The sequence below is a fragment of the Mus pahari genome, chromosome 12 (genome assembly GCF_900095145.1).
Source record: "Mus pahari chromosome 12, PAHARI_EIJ_v1.1, whole genome shotgun sequence".
In the NCBI taxonomy this organism is placed as follows: domain Eukaryota; kingdom Metazoa; phylum Chordata; class Mammalia; order Rodentia; family Muridae; genus Mus; species Mus pahari.
In genome coordinates, this window is record NC_034601.1 from 7512063 (window position 1) to 7533082 (window position 21020).

Sequence of the window (21020 nt, forward strand, 5' to 3'; positions counted from 1 at the left end):
GTGCACATGCTGTTCTGGGGAGGGAGGAGCCACACATACTGTTGCTGTGGCTGAGCTGGGGAGGGAGGTTGGACGCAGATGCTCAGGATTGTGCTTCTGTTGATGAGCTTCCCTTCTGGGAGAAGCAGAGCAGCATGGAGGGACTAAGGGCTTGTCAGTGTGACATCACCTCACCTAACTACTCCAGGCCAGTCTGTGCTGTGTACACTGGTGCTGGAAGTGAGTGCCCCCACCATCTACTGCACTCTGGTCTTTCCTCAGGTACCACACAATCAGTTCATGAGTGTCAGCCAGCTCTGTTGCTGTGGAGAAGAGAGAAGTAGACAGGGCTGCTGGCAGACAGTGCCGGATCTCGAGTTAGCAGACTTCATGCCTTCCAGCCCCAGACGGTGGCTGTGAGCATCCCTTCACTTTGCTCATGTGTGGTTCAGGCTCAGCCAAGCCTTCCAGTGGGAAAGAAAGCCTAGAGGAAAATTTAGAATCCAGAGGGGTCCTGGGGTGGAGGAGTAGCCAAGCCTGTGTCCACAGTGCCCACAGCACTAACCTGGCTTTCCTGAAGACTGAGTCCAGAATGCTTTATCCTGCTTCTGCTGATAGGACAGTGAGTCTGATTAATTCTGTTTTCCTTCATTGTCACAGTGGCATAGGGAGAAATTACTTGCTTTGTTTTTTCTCTATAGATTTATTAATTAGAATAACATTCTAAGTGCTAGCATCAGTTTGAGTTCCTTCTGTGCTTCCTGCTGCAGCCTGTGAGAGGCACTGCCTGCAAGACACCCCTGTCTCACTCTTGTCTGGTGAGAAGGGCGCTGCTCCCTGCTGTATGAAGGAAGGCCCCACAGAGGCAGGATACTCGAGCGAGGCTGGGACCAGGGCCAGATGAGAAGTGAAACCTTGCTGACTTGGCTTCACGTGAGCTTGTGATAGTCATTGCTCCTCCCATTAGGAGCCTTCCTCGGAAGGCCTCCTCTTCCTCAGACCAGGTGGGAGCCTGGCTCTTTGCTTGGGAAGCTACGTGACCCTAGTATGCTCTTGGTTGATGATGAGGGAATGGACATAAGAGCCCTGGCCATTGTGTCTCCAGGCAGGGTGTGACTGGGGTTCAGTGGCTCAGCCCTAGTGTTATCCTAGTCTCCTCTGTTTCTCAGGGATGCTTGACTAGGCCACAGATTAGCATCCTTCCTCTTGTTCCTCAGCCTCACCCTCTCCCTGTCATCTCTAATTCTTATGAATAACTCTTATGGAAAGGCACTTTCTAGCTACCTTTTGTATTATAAGACATTTTTAAATTGAGGGCATTTGGTAGAACCATCAGTGCCTCAGGTCCTAAACCACGGAGCTGGCTACTGAGCCCTTGAGTGACCTCACGTAATTGGTTCTGGACATGGTGCATATTCCTGGACATAGTCACAACATAGTCCTGCTGTTAGATGTGGGCCCTGTGCTTCCTAGCGGCACTGTAAGGGGAAATCAAGGAAACAGATGAAACAGTGCTGACATCTCCAGCTCTTTAGAAACAGCTAGAATCTGGTCATGCCTTCAGTATGAGCATAGCACCAGTGGAGAAGCTTGACAGAGGTAGGACGTATTGCCATTCCCTAGCTGCGAATGCTTTTCTGTGTGGAAAGTGTCAGTAGAGTGGCTTTCTCAAACATTTTTTGTGCAGTGTACACTGTGTATTGAATGTCAGCCATATGCTAACCTCAGAAGGCAGTGTAGAGATCCAGATGTTTACTAATGATGGACTGTCTTTATGCAAGCATGGAGTTCAGTGCTGCCTGATCTGCTGTCTGGGCTGATGAACAGCTGTGTGAGGCAATAAATCGCTGTTCACAGCAGATGTTTTCCAGAAACAGAGACTCGGGAAAGCACTCAGAAATTGCAAGCTGAGTGTGTTCCCAAGGAATTCACCCTTCCTCCCAACATAGCATTAGTTCTCATCTCACATTGCCCTTCTGTTTGTGTGGTGGATGAAGGTGTCAGTTGAGCCCATTGGGTCTCTGAGGCTGTAAAAGAGTTCTCTCTAGGGAACAGGGAATTTACCTAGACATGCCATATGTCATGGCATGTACTGCGGACAAGCTTCGGGGACAGCTTGGCAGGGATCATTTGCTCATAAATGTCGCCTTTGCTTTCTTCCTTCAGATGAACTGCGCCAAGCCATCGTGGCCATGATGAACAGAAAGGATGAATTGGAAGAAGAGAATGGGTACTGTGATATCACAGCTGTCACTTTTTTCTGTTCTCAGTGGTGGAGAGAATGAATGGAGGCAGTGGTGCCTTGCTGCTATAGCTGTGACCGACAACTTCTTACCTTACATTGCTTTAAATTCCTCTGTGTGTGTGTGTGTGTGTGTGTGTGTGTGTGTGTGTGTGAGCGTGTGTGCATGTCTGTATGTGTAGGCCAGAAGAGGGGACTGGATGCAAGATTTACAGGTAGTGTTGAGTTGCCTGACAAGGATGCTGGGATCTTACCAGATTTCGTACTTTTCTTGAATGGAGCATTTCAGTAGACTTGCTGTGGCCTGCATATAAGCAAGGGGGATAGACAACCAGAAACACTGTTGTTACCTTCAGAAGGATGTGGAGGAGGAGCCTCCAGTGACAGCCCTCACTGATCTCTCTCTCTCTCTCTCTCTCTCTCTCTCTCTCTCTCTCACACACACACACACACACACACACACACACTCACACTCTTCAGTGGCTTTTCATATAATCTCAGTTATATGCAGCCATTACCATGGTCAGTCTTAGAGTAGCTTTATCATCTCAAGAACATATGCCACACCACTTCTGTCCACCTTCCTGCCCATAAAACATCCTTGAAGTGACCTTTAACTGAGGATTTATATTCTGTGTTCCAGTTCCACTCAAATTACGGTTACTTGGGGCAACATGACATTTGGCTTTTTTTTAATTTGGCCAAAACCCAGTGATCCACTCCAAGAAGCAGAGTGTTTTCTTAATTTTTCTTCGTTCCCTATTGAAATCCATACCAGATGCTACCAGTTGCCACCATGTGAATGTCTGAAGTTGATCATTCTCCCCTCCAGAGTCTGTGCTGAGGCTGGGGTGGCCAGTGGCAGGCTTGTCCCAGATTATTCACAAAAACCTGTGGGCACCTGTAGGCTGCCTGACTCAGGGAGGAGGGTGGAGGGGTCACCTGTGTGTTCAGGTTACCCCGTCCTTTCCTGGTGACAGCAGCAGCTCCAGCTCTCTCTGAGACCTTATTTCAGGTCTATCTGACAAGCTGCTTGTTGTTCTTCATGGAGACATACAAAGGCAAAGAAGCATCATTTCTAAAACAGAAGAGGCTCTTATTAAGAGGGGTGTAGACAGTGCCATTTCCACCTCACACAAACTCCTGCTGAAGACTTCTCTTGGCTGCCAGGTTCATTTCCTGCGAGGTTCATTCTTTTAGCTGGGACAGTTCTCTCAGAGGAAGCCGTGGAGTCACCTTCCCTGGGGAAGAATGACAGCTTCTATACGTTGATTTCTTCTTCCCAGATAGAGTCCCCCATGGTGTTTCTGTCAGGGGGTGGCATGCTTCAGGAGGCAGCGGGGCACTGTGGGGCTTGGTGTATCTGATACACCCTGATATTCACAGCAGACACCCTCTGCATGTGGTCTGTAAATACACCACAGTTGGGTTTCTAGAAATAGCCATAGGTGCAGTGAAGCAGAACCGGACCTGATTTCCCTTGGGGTAGAAACTTGGGATCCCTCCTATTACTGCTACCCTGGTCACTTTCTGGGGTAGAAATGTATATGCAAATAGGCATGCTATAAAGGCTAAAAAGTATCCCAGCACTCGGGAGGCAGAGGCAGGCAGATTTCTGACTTCAAGGCCAACTTGGTCTACAGAGTGAGTTCCAGGACAGCCAGGACTACACAGAGAAACCCTGTCTCGAAGAAACCAAAATAAATAAAAAATAAAAAATAAAAAAAGCTAAAAAGTATACGACTCTAAGGTAATGCTGTGCTAAAATGTACTCCATAGGATACCATGCATGCTAGCTTAGCCTGTGCTGCGCTAGTATGTACTCCATACACACTCCACACACACTGGCTTTTGTGGTGGAGGCAATGAACCGTAGGTCCTGGTGTACTCTATGGGCAGCAGTGGAAGCAGGAAGAAACATCTGTCATGGAGCCCAAGCAGGTGTTCTGTGCTTCTCTTCTGCAGAGTATTCATTTGGCCTGTTAGGAAACCCTTCATCTGTAAGATCTGAGGTGTGTCAGAGTTTCTGTTTAACATGCTACACCTTTGACTGGGGTGTCTTTAAGAGCACCTCCTTGGCATTTGCTACCTTCTTGTTTCCCTCGACCTCAACTGTCCCAGGAACAGGGACCAGACTCTTACCACAGGAGCCTGCCCAGGGCTCAGGCTCTTGGCTTTTGTTTGCTGTCTGCTAAGATCAGCTTAGCTAAGGTGTAAGTGCGCTGAGTTGGTGCAGAGCCTGTGGGCAGTGATGAGCCTTGATCTGGGTGGGATGGATGCACAGCCTCTGAACGGCGGGACCCTCTTTTGCAGGTCACTGCGGAATCTCCTTGATGGTGAGATGGAACACTCAGCAGCGCTCCGGCAAGAGGTGGATGCCCTGAGGAGGAAGGTGACAGAACAGCAGGAGCGCCATGCCACAAAGGTCCAGGCGCTGGCCAGGTAGACGGGGCCGGGCGGGGAGGCAAGCACATGAGCCAGATCCACACCTTTGTCCCATTTTGCTGTGCATGGCGCCCAGGCAGGCCTCACACTTGGCATCCTCCTGCCTTGGTCTCCAGGTGCAGGGATTGCAAGCACGTGCCACCACAGCTCACTCATACTTCTAGAAAAACAGAAAGGGAGTACCAAAGGAAGCTACAGTTGTGCATTTTCACCTGATGCACTTGCTTGAATGAGGGACACACGTGCATGTGTACAAGAGTCGGGAGGTTAACTGATTAAAGGAGATTAACTCCTTTTCCTGCCACTCAGTTTGCTCCCAGCTGTCTTAACCATATGAGCATCCCCCCTCTCTTCTGTGCAGGGCTCACACTACATTCCAGGCAGGTTCTGGATGGGTGTGCCCAGGGTTGCCATCTTCTTTCCAGTAGCTCCTGGTGCGTTCTGGCCTGCCTATATTAGGATTGGGTTAACCGCTCTGCTAGTAGTGGACAGTAAGGAGGTTTTGTCTTCTGAGATACTTCCCACTGTATAACCTGAGTGTCTGCCACTGTGTTCCCACTTGAGTTTGCTGGAAGTGGTTCTGGACTTGCTGGTCAAAGTGCAGACTGTCCTTCACAGGTGCTGAGCTGTATGGGCCCCACAGCATTGTGGTAAATGGTGCTGCTCCCAGCTGTTCTTGCAGGAGCAAGGTTTTGGGTCTTATAATATTACAGGAGAAAAATTAGGCTGGTGGGTCATTTTTAAAGAGCTTTTCTATAATTATAAATATTACTAAGCTTATTTTAAGAGGCACTAATTATTTTTTCTGTGATGTCATTTATATCTTATTAGAAAAAACATGATGAATTAAAATTCCCACCTCCTATGAGAGCACAGTTCTTTTTCCTGAGTGCATTCTTCTGTGGACATGCATATCCTCTGCAGGTTCGACTGACTCCCCATCGTTCCTCATCTTGCCTCCCCTGCCACCTCTTACTGTAAGACAGTTTGAGGTTAGCTGTTTATGTAGACCTGGATGTGGTATTTCATTGAATTAATGTAGCATATTAAATTGACCACACTAATTGGTCAATTTAGCATTTGGACTGTTTCCAGTTTTCCCCACTTTCGGTGATGAGAGCAGCTTCTCGGCTGTGTTAGTGACATGTCTCACTACTGTGACAAAACATCTGACAGATGCCACTTAGGGAAGGACATCACCACAGCAGATAGGAAGTGGCAATGTGACTGCTGACATCGCTGCAGCAGACAGAAAGCAGAGGGCTCACATTGGTACCAGAAGTAGGTACCATCTTCAAGACCCACTTCTTTTTCTTAGACTGTATTCTAAAGGTTCTATAACCTCCCCACGCCTCCCACACCTGGGGACCCAGTACTAAACACATGATCCTGTCGGGGACATTTTACACTAAAACACTAACCTTTGTGGTTCTTTGGAGTATGTCCAGAGTCTGTGTTTGGTGATGTGATGTGGCGTTAGTGCTTTTCATGTACCTGTAATTCAGCACAGTCCTGTGACCTCCTTTCTACGTTCCATTTTTTGAGCTTCTCCTTTTTGCATCCTAACATGGTCTCTCCAGGAAGTGGTTCTCAACCTTTGGGCCATGACCCCTCTGGTGGGACGTTCTAACTGCCCTTTCACAGAGGTCAACTAAGACCATCAGAAAACACAGCTTTTTACATTATGATTCATAGTAGTGGTAAAATTACAGTTATGAAGTAGCAACAAAAATAATTTAATGTTGTGTCTGTGTGTGTGTGTGTGGGGGTCACCACATCACGAGGAATTGTAGCGAAGGGTCACAGCAGTAGGAAGGCTGAGAAGCCCTGCTCTGGGACATCAGAGCCAGGTCAGAGGTGGTCAGAAGTAGAGTAGCTCCTATTGCGCATTTCCTCACTGCTCTTCCGTCTCACTCCACCTCACTGGAGCTCTGTGGTGTATACTCTGATTCAAGTCTTCAGAGACACTGGCTTTGAGCATCCGTAACAGGGTAGGGCTATTATGGCCCCTTCATTGTGTCGGCTGGTGTTAGGAGTCAGCTTAGCCTCAAGCCCTGGCTCCATTCCTGGAAATTGTGTTTCTGGGTGACTTGCTCAGCTTCTGCCTACACGTGCCTCCTCACCTGTGTGGAAGAGGATGGTCCTACCCACTGATGTGGACAGAGGAGGAAGGCTGTTGGAGTCTTGAGACAACTGACAAGCTGCTGTGCGTGTTTTATATTGAGTGCCCTTTTAGCTGTGGAAATCCCAGAGAAAAATTTATCCTACACATGGGATAGAAAGACCGAGGTTTTATAATGTGAAGCCTTCCCAGTTATGCAAGAACTGTTTAAGGCACTTGGAAGTTGGCAGTTTGCAGGTGGAAGGACATCTGTAAAACAGAAAAAAGAGAAAGTGGGAGAAACCTTCCTGAGCAGCTGGCCACAGTGGCGGGCGAGTGGGTCTGCTCAGGCACTTGTTGCTTGGTGGCTAGAAGGGCTGTGTGCTACAGTCACCCTGGGGTGACTGGAGTGAGGCTCAGCCTATGATATGTATGTGCTGGGCCCCCTCTTCTAACCCCTGACCCCACTCTTGAGCTAAGGTGGCAAGATCTATACCACAGGTGGCTTAGTGGTTTAGGGTACAGTTTCTGGCATTGGACTTAGGGGCCAGCGTGTTAGTTAGGTGACCTTAGGTGAGTTCCTAACCTCTTCAAATTTCTTTATTTGTAAAATGGGAAAAAGAAAACTTGAATGAATTATCACACGGATAAAAAGAGACCATGAGAGACCATTTTTGCATCAGTAAATATACTTTGTATGAAGATAATACATGCTAGCTACCATCACTTTTTATTAATTGGGTTACTAAAATCTTGTCTAATCAAAGGTACATTCTAATAGCAACAAAAGGATGAAAAGCTAGGCTATATCAGGCTCAGAAGAGCACAGTCTGTTCTAAGTACTCAATAAGAGTTCATGCATATGTGCACGTGTTTTACCAGCCTTGGGTGCATGGTGGTGAAACAAACACACTGAGCAGATTTAGCATGTGCTTATTCCTTTTGCTCAAAATGAATGACTTTCAGCTTCTGCTATGGTTCAACAAAGACCAAGGGCGTGTAACTTGTGCAGAGCTTTCTTGGGCCCGGCTGCCACTCACTCCTGATGGGCAGCACTATAATCAGGTGCAGTTGGGCTGTGTAAGTCACATCTCTAAATAATTCATTGACTTACTTCCAGCTGGGAGACAGATGTTAGAGAAGGGAAGACTACATTTACATGAGAAGTCCCTTTGAAGGAAGTGTTTTAGTCTCTGGTCTTGCAGAACACCACAGAAATAACTGCCTCATAGTTCTAGAAGCTGGGAAGCCTGGGGTTGAGGGAGGGGCTGTACCTTCAGGGGCCTTCTGGCATGTCAGAATGCAATGGAAGCCATCACATCACGGAGAGTGGGAGGAAAGAGGCTGAGGAGCTGCTCTTGTAACAGACATGTTTAGTACTAAACTGTGGATGAGGACGGAGCCTTTGTAACCTGATCAATTCTTTTAAAAATTATGTATTTTTTTTGTATATGTTCTTATGAATATTTGTATTTTTTAAATTTTTTATTAGGTATTTTCTTCATTTACATTTCAAATGCTATCCCAAAAGTTCCCCATACCCTCCCCCTGCCNTGCTTCCCAACCCACCCACTCCTGCTTCCTGGCCCTGACATTCCCCTGTACTGGGGCATAGAATCTTTTCAAGACCAAGGGCCTCTCCTCTCAATGGTGGCTGACTAGGCCATCTTCTGCTACATATGCAGCTAGAGACACGAGCTCAGGGGGTACTGGTTAGTTCATATTGCTGTTCCTCCTATAGGGTTACAGACCCCTTCAGCTCCTTGGGTACTTTCTCTACCTCCTCCATTGGGGGCCCTGTGTTCCATTCAATAGCTGACTGTGAGCATCTACCTCTGTATTTGCAAGGCACTGGCATAGCCTCACAAGAGACAGCTATATCAGGGTCATGTCAGTAAAATCTTGCTGCCATATGCAATAGTGTCTGTGTTTGGTGGCTGATTATGGGATGGATCCCATGGTGGTGCAGTCTCTGGATGGTCTTTCCTTCCATCTCAGCTCCAAACTTTGTTTCTGTAACTCCTTTCATGGGTATTTTGTTCCCCATTCTAAGGAGGGACGAAGTATCCACACTTTGGTCTTCCTTCTTCTTGAGTTTCATGTGTTTTGCAAATTGTATCTTGGGCATTCTATGTTTCTGGGCTGTGTCTGAATATTTTGCTTTTGTGTATGTCTGTGCACCAAGTGTATTTCTAGTGTCTGTGGAGGTCAGAAGAAGGCATTGGATCCCTAGAACCTGAGTTCCTTTCCTCCCCATGGGTACTGGGACCTAAATTTGAGTCTTTTGGAAAAGCCGTAAATAGCCGCTGTGCCCTCTTGCCAGCCCCTGACCAGGTCCTAATGGCCACCTCTCAGCACTGCTGCTGCATCAGGGATTGAGTCTCTCACACAGGAACTTAGAGAGACAGGGTCAAAGTCATTGGGTCACTCTGGAACCATTTTCTGTCTCTGTTCATCATGCTACCTGACTCTTGTGTGACAAATCATCTCCTAATTTGGTCTCCTGAAATAGCAAGTGTTTAGAATTTTCCATGATTTCTGGGAGTGAGGTGTCTGAGAATGGATGGGGGGTCTTTTAGGAGGTAGAAGTTGAGTTGCTGGCCAGAGTTGGTATACTCAAAGGCTTGACTCAGAGTAGGGGCCAGTGTCTTCCATCTGTCTGTCTGTCAATAAGAGACCTAGGGTCCTTAATCTGAAGGCTTCTGTAGGCTGTTCAGTGTGGCTCCCATAGATAAAGAACATGCTCCAGGTGGAGGTCTCAATGTTTCTGTCATCTTGGAGAGCACGGTGTGTTCAGTGGATACACAGAATAGCCTGGCAGTGTGGGAAGCCATGACACTAGGGATGACCACCAGGATCAGGGTCAGTGGGAACCATTTCAAAGGCTGCCTACCACCATCTCCAGGTTTCAGCTTCCTCCTGACGCTGCAGGGACCTTGAGAGAAGCCTGGCCAATAGGATGTCTGTACCTTTCCAGAAAACCACATGGTTTTCTGAGGTCCTGAGGTATTGATTTCATATGACTTGGGCGCCAGGGAGTTTACCTAACCTTGTCTGCAAGTGGGAGCCTGGGAAATGCAGTGATGTGGCCTGAAGGCCTGGCCTCAGGTTGACAGCTTAGGAGCCCCAGGGTGGGAGAGGACCACCCTGGCTCCAGAAGTCAGACGGAGAGAACCTTGACCTTCCCTGGTTCTCTTGTTTTGTTTGGAGTCCTCGGTGCAAAGATGGCACCTGGTTGACCTGATAAGGTCCCAGCCTGGTCCATTAATTCAGATGCTGACTCTCCAGGAAACACCTCAAACACCCAGAATTGAGATTCAATCAGCTCCCTCAGCATCCATGACCCAGCCGGTCAGACCCTCACACTCCACCAGTGGCTCTTCCTCCTTTCTGGCTATCCATTGGTAGTGTCACTCCGCTGCTTCATTCCTTGGCCACCATGATGAAGTCTAGCTAATGTGTGTGGCTGATGTGCTGAGAGCAAGGTTCAGCATTCCTGACTGGACAGGAGGGAACCTGGGTGTTGGTGGATCTTTGTTCCTTTGAGGAAAGATTCTAACCCAGCGCATCAATGTACAGTAGAAGGAGAGGGGCACAGCACTTCCTGAGGACGGCACCTGAGCTGCTGAATCCAGCCTTTCTCAGCCACTTTTCACCTGCCGTTCTTTGTTGCTTTATCCAGATTGTTGTTGGCTTTCTCTCATTTTTACCATGTTCTAACTAAGGGTTCATGTTTGTATGTTAGGGGCAAACAGTGGATTGTGGTTTTTCTGGGCTTAAGTACATCTGTCATCCTCTTGACAGTTAGCCCAAGGGTATGGACAAGCATTCTGGTTGGTGCCTTGGCTTTTGATAGATCTAGATTCTGGGGCTGACTGGGGTGTTGGAGTCCTTTCTTTGTCCAAAGCATCTTGAAGCCTTTGACACTGACCTCCATTTGGAGGTCAGCTTCCTTGGGTGTTCCAGCCCTGCTTGGTCATTGTGTACCCTCTTGTTTATTGTTCCTGCTGGGCTGGTAGCCAGTGAGATCTTCCACAATGATGTCTATGTGTGAGATCGAGGTCCTCATGGCACAACTTATAGGGTGTAGGCCTATACAGGAAAGACAAAACAGGGACATCAGGGCCCTGCTCAGATCCTGTCTGGCATCTCTGTCTGGTGAGATTTTTGGCTTTCAATAAAAGCTCTAAATCTCATCTTGTCTGTGAAGGCTCAAGCTCTGCCTTTTTCTGTTGGTCATCAGAGAGCTACAGACTCTGCTCTCTGGGACAAGGACATAGGGGATAGTCTGTCTTGACATGTATCTGTCAAGCACTTAGTCCAGTGGGCTCATCCTCTCCTTCTTTTGGCTCTGGCATATATCTATCAAAAGATACATATTTTTAAAGCCAGGTATAGTGGCACACGCCTTCAATCCTGGCATTCAGGAGGCAGAGGCAGGTGGATCAGAGTTTGAGGCCAGCCTGGTCTACAGATCAAGTTCCAGGGCAGCCAGGTGAAGTGGAACTTAAGGGTTCTTTGGAAAGTCACTTGTGTTGCTAAGGCAAACACATAAAGGAATGTTGCATTGAAGTGGACACAGGTGAAAGGCTAAGGCAGATTCATGAAGGAAATTTTAGCTGAAGCAGACACAGGAGAAAGGATGTTCTGCTAAAGTAATCATGTTAAAGGACACATGATGAAAGATTCTTCGCTAACAACATGCGTGTACTGGTCTGCCTTACATTGTGTAGTTGAGCTCCATCTGTTAGGACTCCATAGAGAGAAATGCACCAAAAAAACTTCTGGTGTGTGCTGCGGTTTCTTGCTGGATCTGCAGACTCATTGGCAGAGTGATTTTTGAGACCAATGCATGTGCTGAGGCAAGACCCGTGGAGGATACGTGATGCTTGGAGGGTATAACAAGGACTCACTTGTTGGCCTCACTTTGATGATCTTCATTTCACTTGTTTGGTGTGATGGGCTGAGAGTCCTGCCTTTGCTCCATGCTCAGCAGCAGCCCCGGGCCCCTAACTTGCAGCTGAGAGCAGGGAAATCCACGTATAAATCCACGTATAAGTCAGGACTTGTGCGTTAGGCCCAAGCATCAGGGGAGGGGAAGATCTGTCTCAGTGGAAACTGCTCACCTGCAGTCTGATGCTGCCGGAGTTCTTCCAGGCCCTGTGGTTTACCTTGTTCATTTGTTGATTCTTCAAAGAGCAGCTGTTTTGTGGTGAGCTCTATTGGTTAGAAATAGACAGAACTTGGCTGAGTGAGCCTAGGTGCTAAATTGAAGAGGGGTGGGTGGGGTGGGATTGGGTGTACAGACACAGATGTTAAAACATTTGGCTGAGTGTTTCTGTGCTCCAGCCATGCTCAGGTGTAAGTGTGGCATGATGTGGGGCAGGGGTGGGATTAGTTTTGCCTCAGTTTACTTTAGTTTTTGGGTTTGTTTGGGTTTTTGTTTTTTGGTTTTTTTGTTTGTTTGTTTGTTTTTGTTTTGGCAGAAGCTTGGTAGATAGCCCAGGTTGTTCTTGATGTTCTTGAACTTAGTGTATAGCCTAGGCCTTGAACTCAGAGTCCCATTGCCTCAGCCTTGAAAGTATTAGGATTACAAGTGTGTGCTACCTTTGTCAGTTCTGTCTGAGGCTGGGGTAGAGGGAGGCGCCTCAGGCACCATAGGAGCCTCTGTTCCTGGTGGATGTGGGATGGCAGATGGCCACTTTGTGCCTAATGCTGCTCCTCTGGAAAGCCAGGGTAAGACAGTCTCACTCTTGTAGATTTTTTTGCAAGAGCAATGCTGATATGTGCCAGCCAGAGGCCCCTGCAGGTGTTCTTAGCCAGAGCTGGCACCTCAAGGCTACAGCCACATCTGGCTTGGTGTTGCTCAGACATAACTACCGTTCTAATAAAGAATTCTCTGGGTTAAAGCGCTAACCATGCTGCTTAGCGCTGGCTGCACATTTCAGTCCCCAGGGGAAGCTTACAGAACTATTAGGTCCAGGCCACCTTCCAGACTAATTAAGTTAGGCTTTCTAGAGGCGAGACCCAGACTGCACAGATCTGGTGCCCAGATGTTAATGTCCTGCCAGGTGCCCGGTGATGGAAGTGTCCCATTCTGCTGCAGCAGGCTGAGCTGATGGTGGGCACTTCTGAGGTTCTCAGGGGATGCTGAGGGTGCTGGTGACCTCCAGGGGACATTCACTGGTCCCCATTCCAGGAAGGTGAAGGTTCTTGATATTTTTATTTCAGAACCAAATGGAGAGTCAATTTGTTAGTTTCTTTTGGAAGTGTTGGCATTTTTTATTTTTGCGTAAGAGTTTCCTTTTTTTTTTTTTTGTAAGAGTTTATTTTTAAGTAAGCTGTAAACAACTCGAGGGATGGCTTTTTGTTTGCTTACCGATCTGAATGTGAACTTGAGCCTAGGCCAGCTCATGCTTTGCTCCATCAGCACGGATTGTCTGCTCACAGGTTAAAAGTGCACATGTGTTTTCTGAGGTCCTTACTATATGGCCTCGTCGGGTCTTTGGTTCAGATTCTCCTGCCTTAGCTTCCCCAGTGCTGTGATGGCAGGTGTGTGCTGCCAGACCCAGCTAGAACAGAAGTCTGTAATCTCTGGCTAGTTGACACTTCTTGAGGTAGTTTTTATTTCTGTGTTTTCAAAGATTACCCTGCCATTGTAAAAGCTGTGGACCAATCCCAAATGGGAGGAGTCCCAAATCCGATGATGCAATGCAACCGCTGTCTGCATTCTTAGTTCATTGGGTCTATTTTCCAAGCTTAGTTTTTACACCCGTAGTTGTGTGTTGCAATTTATGTGTCATGTGTTTTATATTTTCTTCTGTTTCTATGCAGATTTCAGATCATGTTTAAGTAGCCCTTGCCCCAGCAAATGAAGGCAAGTGTGACTGATAGTCCTTACGTGTGAGGACAGAAGGGTTCCTAACGACACCCACTTGGGTACAGTCTCTGCTGGTGCTTTAGTTTTTATATGGAGGGGACTGGCAAGATGGCTCAGGTGAAGGAGCTCCTTGTTGAGCCTGGTGACCTGAGTGTAATCCCTGGATCTCACGTGGTGGTGGTTGAGAGGGAACTCCCACATGGTGTCCTCTGACCTCTATACATGCGCCATGGCACACGTGTTTTCACACACATGCACACAGATTATTGTTGATGAGGCATTTATGCCTTTAGGTTCAAACTCACTTTACATAATCTGATCCAATAGTGCATAGCAGCTTTGAAGGAAGTCAACCTTATTTCTCAGAATCAGCACCAGTCACTGTGCACAGGGGGTACTATGTCTGGACACACCCTTATTCCTGAGTTCTTAGAGTGTATCACAAGCATACTGGTTTTCCTAAAGCCATTCCTTTATTAAGTGCAACTTGATTCCTAGAGTACAATTGCCATGGTAGACGGTCTGAGCATTTCTGAAGGCTCATGATTTGTGCTACAGTTTGGATGGAGTTTTCCCTGGAGGGGTCATACATAGGAAATGGGATCATCAGTATGATAGTGTTGGGAGAGGATGCGGAGCCTCGGAGGGGCCTGCTGGGAGGTCCCTGCCTCACTGAGCTGCCCCTGAAGAGGTTAAGGGAGCTTTGGAGAGACTCCCTTCCAGTTCCATCTCTCCTGACACTTGTAGCAGGAAGCTACCCCTGAACTGTTGACTTGCTTTAAGATATAATTCCCCCCCTTTTAAAAAAGTTTTATTTATTTATTTATTTATTTATTTATTTATTTATTTATTTATTTAATGTATGTGAGTATACTGTAGCTGTACAGATGGTTATGAGCCTTTATGTGGTTGTTGGGAATTGAATTTTTAGAACCTCTGCTCGCTCCGGTTGGCCCCACTCGCTCAGTCCCTGCTAGCTCTGACCCAAAGATTTATTTATTTTTATACTTAAATATACTGTAGCTGACTTCAGACATATCAGAAGAGGCGTCAGATCTCATTACCGGTGGTTGTGAGCCACCATGTGGTTGCTGGGATTTGAACTCTGGACCTTCAGAAGAGCAGTCAGTGCTCTTACCCACTAAGCCATCTCACCAGCCCCTAAGATATGATTTCTTAACGAGGCAATGCACATCTGTAATCCTAGCACCAGAAGGCTCAGGCAGGAAGATTGCAAATTCTAGGCTAGCCTGGGCTATATAGTAAGTTTGATCAAACCTGGGCTAGGTAGCAAGATCCCGTCTGAAAACAACAAAACCAAAAAGCAAGTTGAATGGTTGAAAGCACTTGCTGTGTCACCTTAGCACTGTGTCACCTCAGCACTGTGTTGCAGCCGTGCAAAGCAAATTAATACAATCTCTTTGCAATAGAGTTTTACTGTAGCCACACTCTCAGAGCAGGCTGTGAGTGGGCCTAGTTCACTGTGATTGCTAAAGCTGTGTGGCATGTCACAGTGTTTACAGTAGTTTCCAGCCATGTGATGCTGAGTCTGCATCCACTTCCACGAGACAATAGGTGACTGCTGTAGCTAAGATCCTTGTGTCACTGTTCTCTGTCCCTCTGGTTCTTTTCTGTGTGTAATCTCAGGAGTGGGATGCTATAGGCAAGGCTTATGGTTGTAGTGGAACAAGCTATGTACCTTTCTTAGTGCACTAAGTAGGACATACTCCGGCCTGTGCTGGTTCTGCCTGGTTCCCCTCTGCTTCACTCCTGCTCTTGTGTCTTAGAAGGTGGAGTTTGGTGAGATCCCCTCTGAGGAAGGAAGGTGGAGAGGCCAAATACTTGAACATCACCTCTTGACCTGAGAATGTGCAAGTTTCTTCTCAAACAAAAGAGGCAGTGATGCTCAGTGGTGAGGGTCAGTGTGGGCTTTCCAGACAGGTCTCTGTGGGAAATGTGGAACAGTGTGGCGGGAGGAGGGCGGAGGGCCTTAGGCATTGCCCAAGCAATCTCAGGCAGTGGAGAAAGCCATGCGATGTTTGTTTGTTTGCTGATTCTAAACTGTTTTCATAGACTCAGGTTTTGTTGAGGAACTGGAATTCTGGGGAATGAGCAGGAAGTTGTATCTGTGTGAGTGTCTGCCTTTGGAAGCATGTGCTCACATTATGTATGTGACCATCAGACCTGTTAGTACCCAGTACAGGTAGATGTTCCCCATAAAAACTGTACCGCGGTCTAGGCAGTTCACCAAGATATGAGAAGCCTACAGCTGTTCCAGGAGGAGTGGGAGAGTTGTATCTGAAATGTCTCTTTAAGAGATAAACTCACTGGAACCGGGAGATAGGAGTCAGCCCTCATTAACAGGTTATGCGTGGTGTGCCCGGGGGGAGGGAAGCTTGGGCACTGTTCATTAGTGTTTCACTGGGATGCCTTTCCTAATGGGACATAGGGAAGATCTAGAGGACAGAAGTAAACTCACAGAGCAGTGTGGAGGGATAACCGAGAGCCCTGAAAAGGTGACCCATTGGGAGAGATGTCCCAGAAACAGTGAGAACGCGGAGCTGGAGGTTTTTGCTGTTGTCCACTGGGCTCTTCCTCTGCCCAGAGAGAAGGTGACACGTGCAATCTGCTTATTCACAGAAAGTCATTTTCCCAATCTTTCCAGTACAGTTTGGCTCACAAGGTGGCAATTTCTGTGTCACTGACATGAAGCCTGGGTCTTAAATATAGTCAGCATGTGAGTGCCCTGCAGGCAGTGACAGTGGCAGTATGACATCACTGCCAAGCCACTTCTTGTTATTTTGGAGTCAGAGTGAGCAACAGGAAGCTTGGCGGAGGGGAGATATTTTTGGCCACAGCAGCCATGTGGTTTAAAGAGAGACGACTGTCAGGTCTAGTGCTCGGGAATTTTGCAGACTTTGTGTGCTGCTAAGTTTGTATTCACGGGTTTGCATGAAGTGGAGCGGAGGCTCAGATGTACTGGACTTGTTTCTACGCTAGCAGCCCTGAGAGGGTGCAGCCTGCTCTCATTGATGCAGATGGACCTTCCCTCAGATGCCTTTTCTATAGAAGATTCAAACTTGACCTCACTGAATGTTCAGCTCCAAGGCCAAAATCAACTTGGAGGGCCCAGAAAATTGCCTGGGCTTTAAAAGTCCCAGTGAGCCACCTGGGAATGACAGGGTGTGTGTGTGTGTGTGTGTGTGTGTGTGTGTGTGTGTGTGTGTGTGTGTGTCTAGATGGTTCAGCAGGTAAACATGCTCATGGCTAAGCCTGATGACCTGCTGAGGAAATGCTAAGGAGTAACTTGGGGCTTGAGATGCCCTCTTCTCTCCTGTGGGCTCTGTAACTTTCTAGTTCCCAGAGAACTGTGGCTGCATCAGCTGGGAGAGAGGGGTCCAGCACTTCCTGATGTCTGTAATTTATGAACTTTAAGTTCACCTCATATTACAAATGGACCATAGCAATCTAGTTCTTAAAAGACCTTCACATGTGCTCTATGGAACAGGCATGCATCTCTCTCTCTCTCTCTCTCTCTCTCTCTCTCTCTCTCTCTCTCTCATACACACACACACACCTACACACACACTACATATAAAATAATCAGTGTAATTAAAAAAAAAACAAAAACCTCTCACAGGGCTGGGGATGTGGTGAATGTCTGTAATCCCACTGCTTAGGAGACTGAGGTAGGAGGATTCTGAATTCGAGGCCAGCCTGGGCTATAGATGAGACTCTGTCTCAGAAAACCAAGGACAGTGAAGAGTGCTTGCTCCTTGTGGGAGGCAGTAGTCTGCAGTGTAGAGACGCTTTGCCACGGAGCCCAGCCTCCTGGGTTCCTTCAGAGAGGGAACAAGGAATTCTTCCGCATGCACTGGGCACTGGGACGCTCTCACGAGGTTGTCTGGGAGGGACTCTGCTGTAGCGTGGTCTTCCTCACTGTCTCTGTCTCTCAGACTCCACAGAGCAGTGCCTTCTCCCCTCGATTTTATGCTGCTCTTTTTGTTTTGTGTGGCACCTTTCATCGTGTCCGCTTCTACCCTTGTGTTCACACCCTAACCTGGTCAGGGGCTTTGTCTCACTTGGTTATTGATGAGTCTACTCCAGGCAGGATGCCTCACAGGCACTGGGATGCAGGAGGGGTTTGTTGAATGAGTTAACATCTGAATATGTGTCCCTTGTGTGTTGTTCTGCTGTTTCTGGCTTAAGTTTCAGGTCATTTCACAGTCTAGGATAGCCGCTGGATTCCCTGATATTGCATCTGTCTTCAGGCCAAAGGAAGATAGAATTAGAGGTGGGAAATGTGTCTCAGAGCTGGCAGTTTAGCTCAGTGAAAGGTGCTGAACATGAATGAGGCTCTGGGTTCAAATCTCAACACAGCAAAAAAAGTGTTTCTTCTTCCTCCTCCTCCTCCCCCCTCCTTCCTTCTTTGTCTTCGTCTTCTTCTTCCCCTTCTCCTTCTCCTCCTTCTCATCCTCCTTTTCCTCCTCTTCCTTTCCCTTCCTCCTCTCCCTCCTCTTCCTCCTCCTCTTAAAAAATATTTACTTTTATTTTCTGTATATTTGCCTGAATGTTATACAGAAAATAAAAGTAAATATGTGCACCATGTGAGTGCCTGGTGCCCAGTAAGGCAGAAGAGGGCATCAGATGCTCTGGAACTGGAGCTACAGATAGTTGGAAATCACCGTGTGGATTTGGGAACCAAAGCTGAGTCCTATAGCAAGGGCAGCCAGTGGTCTTAACCACTGACCCATCTCTCTAGCATCAAGTTCTTTGTGTTAAATTTTAAAAGTATTGTGTATGCATGCAGGAGTGTATATACACACTTGTGTATGCGCATGCATGTATGTGCGTGCGTGTGCGCGTGCGTGTGCGTGTGCGTGTGTGTGTGTGTGTGTGTGTGTGCGTGTGCGTGTGTGTGCGTGTGCGTGTGCGTGTGCGTGTGCGTGTGTGTGTGTGTGTGTGTGTATGTGTAAGAAAACATGTGGAGGTCAGAGACCATCTTCCTGAAGTCAGTTCTCTCCTTCCACCATGTGGTTCTGGATAGCAGTCATGGTTGCACGCGCCTGGTGATCCATTTCATTGACCCATGTCGTCTTTTTTGAGGAGGTAGCAATTCTGCAGGTCTTCCCTTCTCAGAGTCCTGAGACTGGCTGATGGGGTTACTGGTTTATGAGTAGGAAATGCCAGTCTAAATGAGAAGGGGACTTTGGTGGACAGTGATCTGCACTCTCTGCAGGGCACATAGTGACCTCTCACGCCAAAGTTCACTTATTAGGGTCTTGGCTATGATGTAGTCTGGGAACAGTGCTTGTGCGTTCTGTGTGGAAGATTGTCATCACAATGACTGTGAGGGCTTCACAGTCAGCTGTAAGGTTGTCACCACAATGGCTGTCAGGGCTTCATAGTCAGCTGTAAGATTGTCACCACAATGGCTATGAGGTGAGGGCTTCATAGTCAGCTGTAAGATTGTCACCACAATGGCTGTCAGGGCTTCACAGTCAGCATTGCCTTAAATGTTTGTTCACTTTGTGGCCTTGGACAAGTGAGCTTGCCTCTGTTTATGTGCCAAAACAGGGTCTTGCTGTATACTCTAGGGGAATGTGTGATCTTGTGGCTTCAGCCTCCCAAGTGCTGGGATTACAAGTGTGTAGCACCATGCCCATCCTTGATGCTTAAATTTACAAAATAGGTACAGCAGTTAGAAGGAGCGTCACCCATGGTCAGAAGTGAGATGACACACCGAAGGCCAGGAGGCTGGTGCTTGAGGTGAAGTTGGTAAACAGGTAATGTGACATCCACAGTCTTCACTGCTACCTACACTCAAGGATGGTTTCTAGGTGCAAGGAAATTCTTCTAGAAGGCCAACAGGAGCATTCCAGACCAATAAGGACAGCCTGTGAGGAAGATAGAGGCACAAAAGAAGAGGCCATGCTGAAGCCAGAGGTAGCTTCTATGACTGTAGCACAGAATGCTAGGGTGCATCTGGGGACTAAGGAAAGGGGCATGGGGACAGTTCCACAGGTCTTAGTGAAGGGTTGGGTGTGTGTTAGTCAGCTGTGACAGACACTGGAGAAAAGGAAGAAGGGAAATCTTCCTTGGCTCCTGGTTTCAGCTTTGTCAGTGGGGATGGCCCCATTGCTTTGGATCTAAGATGGGTGTCTGAAAGCATGGGTAAGAGACAGCAGAAGGCTGGGCACAAGGTATAATCTTTAGGGCCATGTCCCCAGTAGCCTGGCTTCTCTACCTAGCCCTTGTCCCCTGGTTTCCACCCCACACCCGGGAGTGCCATCAGATTACAACTCTATATGAGAATCAGTCAGTGACTGAGCAGGGCAGAGCCTTCATGCTCTGCTCACTTCAGAAAAGCCCCAGACACACACCAGGAATGAAGCCTTCAGCAATGAGTTTTATGGGGACTTTCATATCTAAACTGTGGTGGAATCTGGGTTTGTGGACAATGGGAATAGTAAATGCCTTCAAGGAGGTATAACAGTGTTCTCATCTGATCTGAGCACAGATCTCCCTCTATACATTCCTTGTCCTGAATGGAAGGAAGATAGTCTAAGGGTGGACATGGAGGTGGGGCGGGAGGGTGAGTGACTCCCACTGGAGAGTCCTAACTTTAAACAGCATTGAAGCATTCCAGAGGATAGGGGTAGAACCAACAGCTTAATCCTGATTTGGGTTGTGTGGCTCTTGAATTAGGCTCTGTCTTCCCAAAAGATCTGTTGTCTGTGTTAGATGCCTGTGATCAAGATGTGAATGAGGTAGTTGTACAGGGCAGGAAATAAGGAGCCAGCTCTTGCCCAGGTCTGCGCTGGTGCCAGCGTATATCCATAGGAGCCTCGGACCTTTTCTACCTAGGGCATGAAGTGTCAGGTCTTAGCACAGGAGTCAGTGCTGCAACATTAGATGCACAGCCCCTGTGGCATGGTGTTATGGCCAAAATGGGGGCTGATTAGCACATCTTTTGCCATAGTCATTCCTTTGTAATTGCTAAGGTCACAGTGTCAGGAGGCCCCAGGCTGTGAAGAAGTGGCTATTCCTGGGTCACTGGCTGGGCCTCAGCCTGTGATTTGGGTTAATTTGTGTAAATTGAGGCTAATTTATCTTGATTCCTTTATCTACAGGAGGAATTACCTGCCACATATGAGATGTGATGGAAAGGTTGGATTGAGGATGCGGCAGGGCAGAAGGTTCCCCCGATGCTAATGGGCTTCCAGAGGAGCGTGACCCAGGCCAAGATGACTTTTCTTGGCTACCTAGCTATTTGGCTTCTCTTCTCTTCTCTTCTCTTCTCTTCTCTTCTCTTCTCTTCTCTTCTCTTCTCTTCTCTTCTCTTCTCTTCTCCTCTCCTCTCCTCTCCTCTC

The 21020-nt window shown here is 47.6% G+C and overlaps 1 protein-coding gene across 3 annotated transcripts in view; it reads left to right on the top strand.

Annotated features, from left to right (window-relative positions):
• Positions 1–21020, top strand: part of Snx29 (sorting nexin 29) — a 416575-nt gene that overhangs the window by 111803 nt on the left and 283752 nt on the right. For all 3 annotated transcript variants that reach the window (XM_029544359.1, XM_021209353.2, XM_021209354.2), the window contains 2 exons: positions 2146–2209; positions 4535–4663. In XM_029544359.1, coding sequence (XP_029400219.1) covers positions 2146–2209; positions 4535–4663 — 193 coding nt within the window. The remainder of the gene's footprint in view (positions 1–2145; positions 2210–4534; positions 4664–21020) is intronic.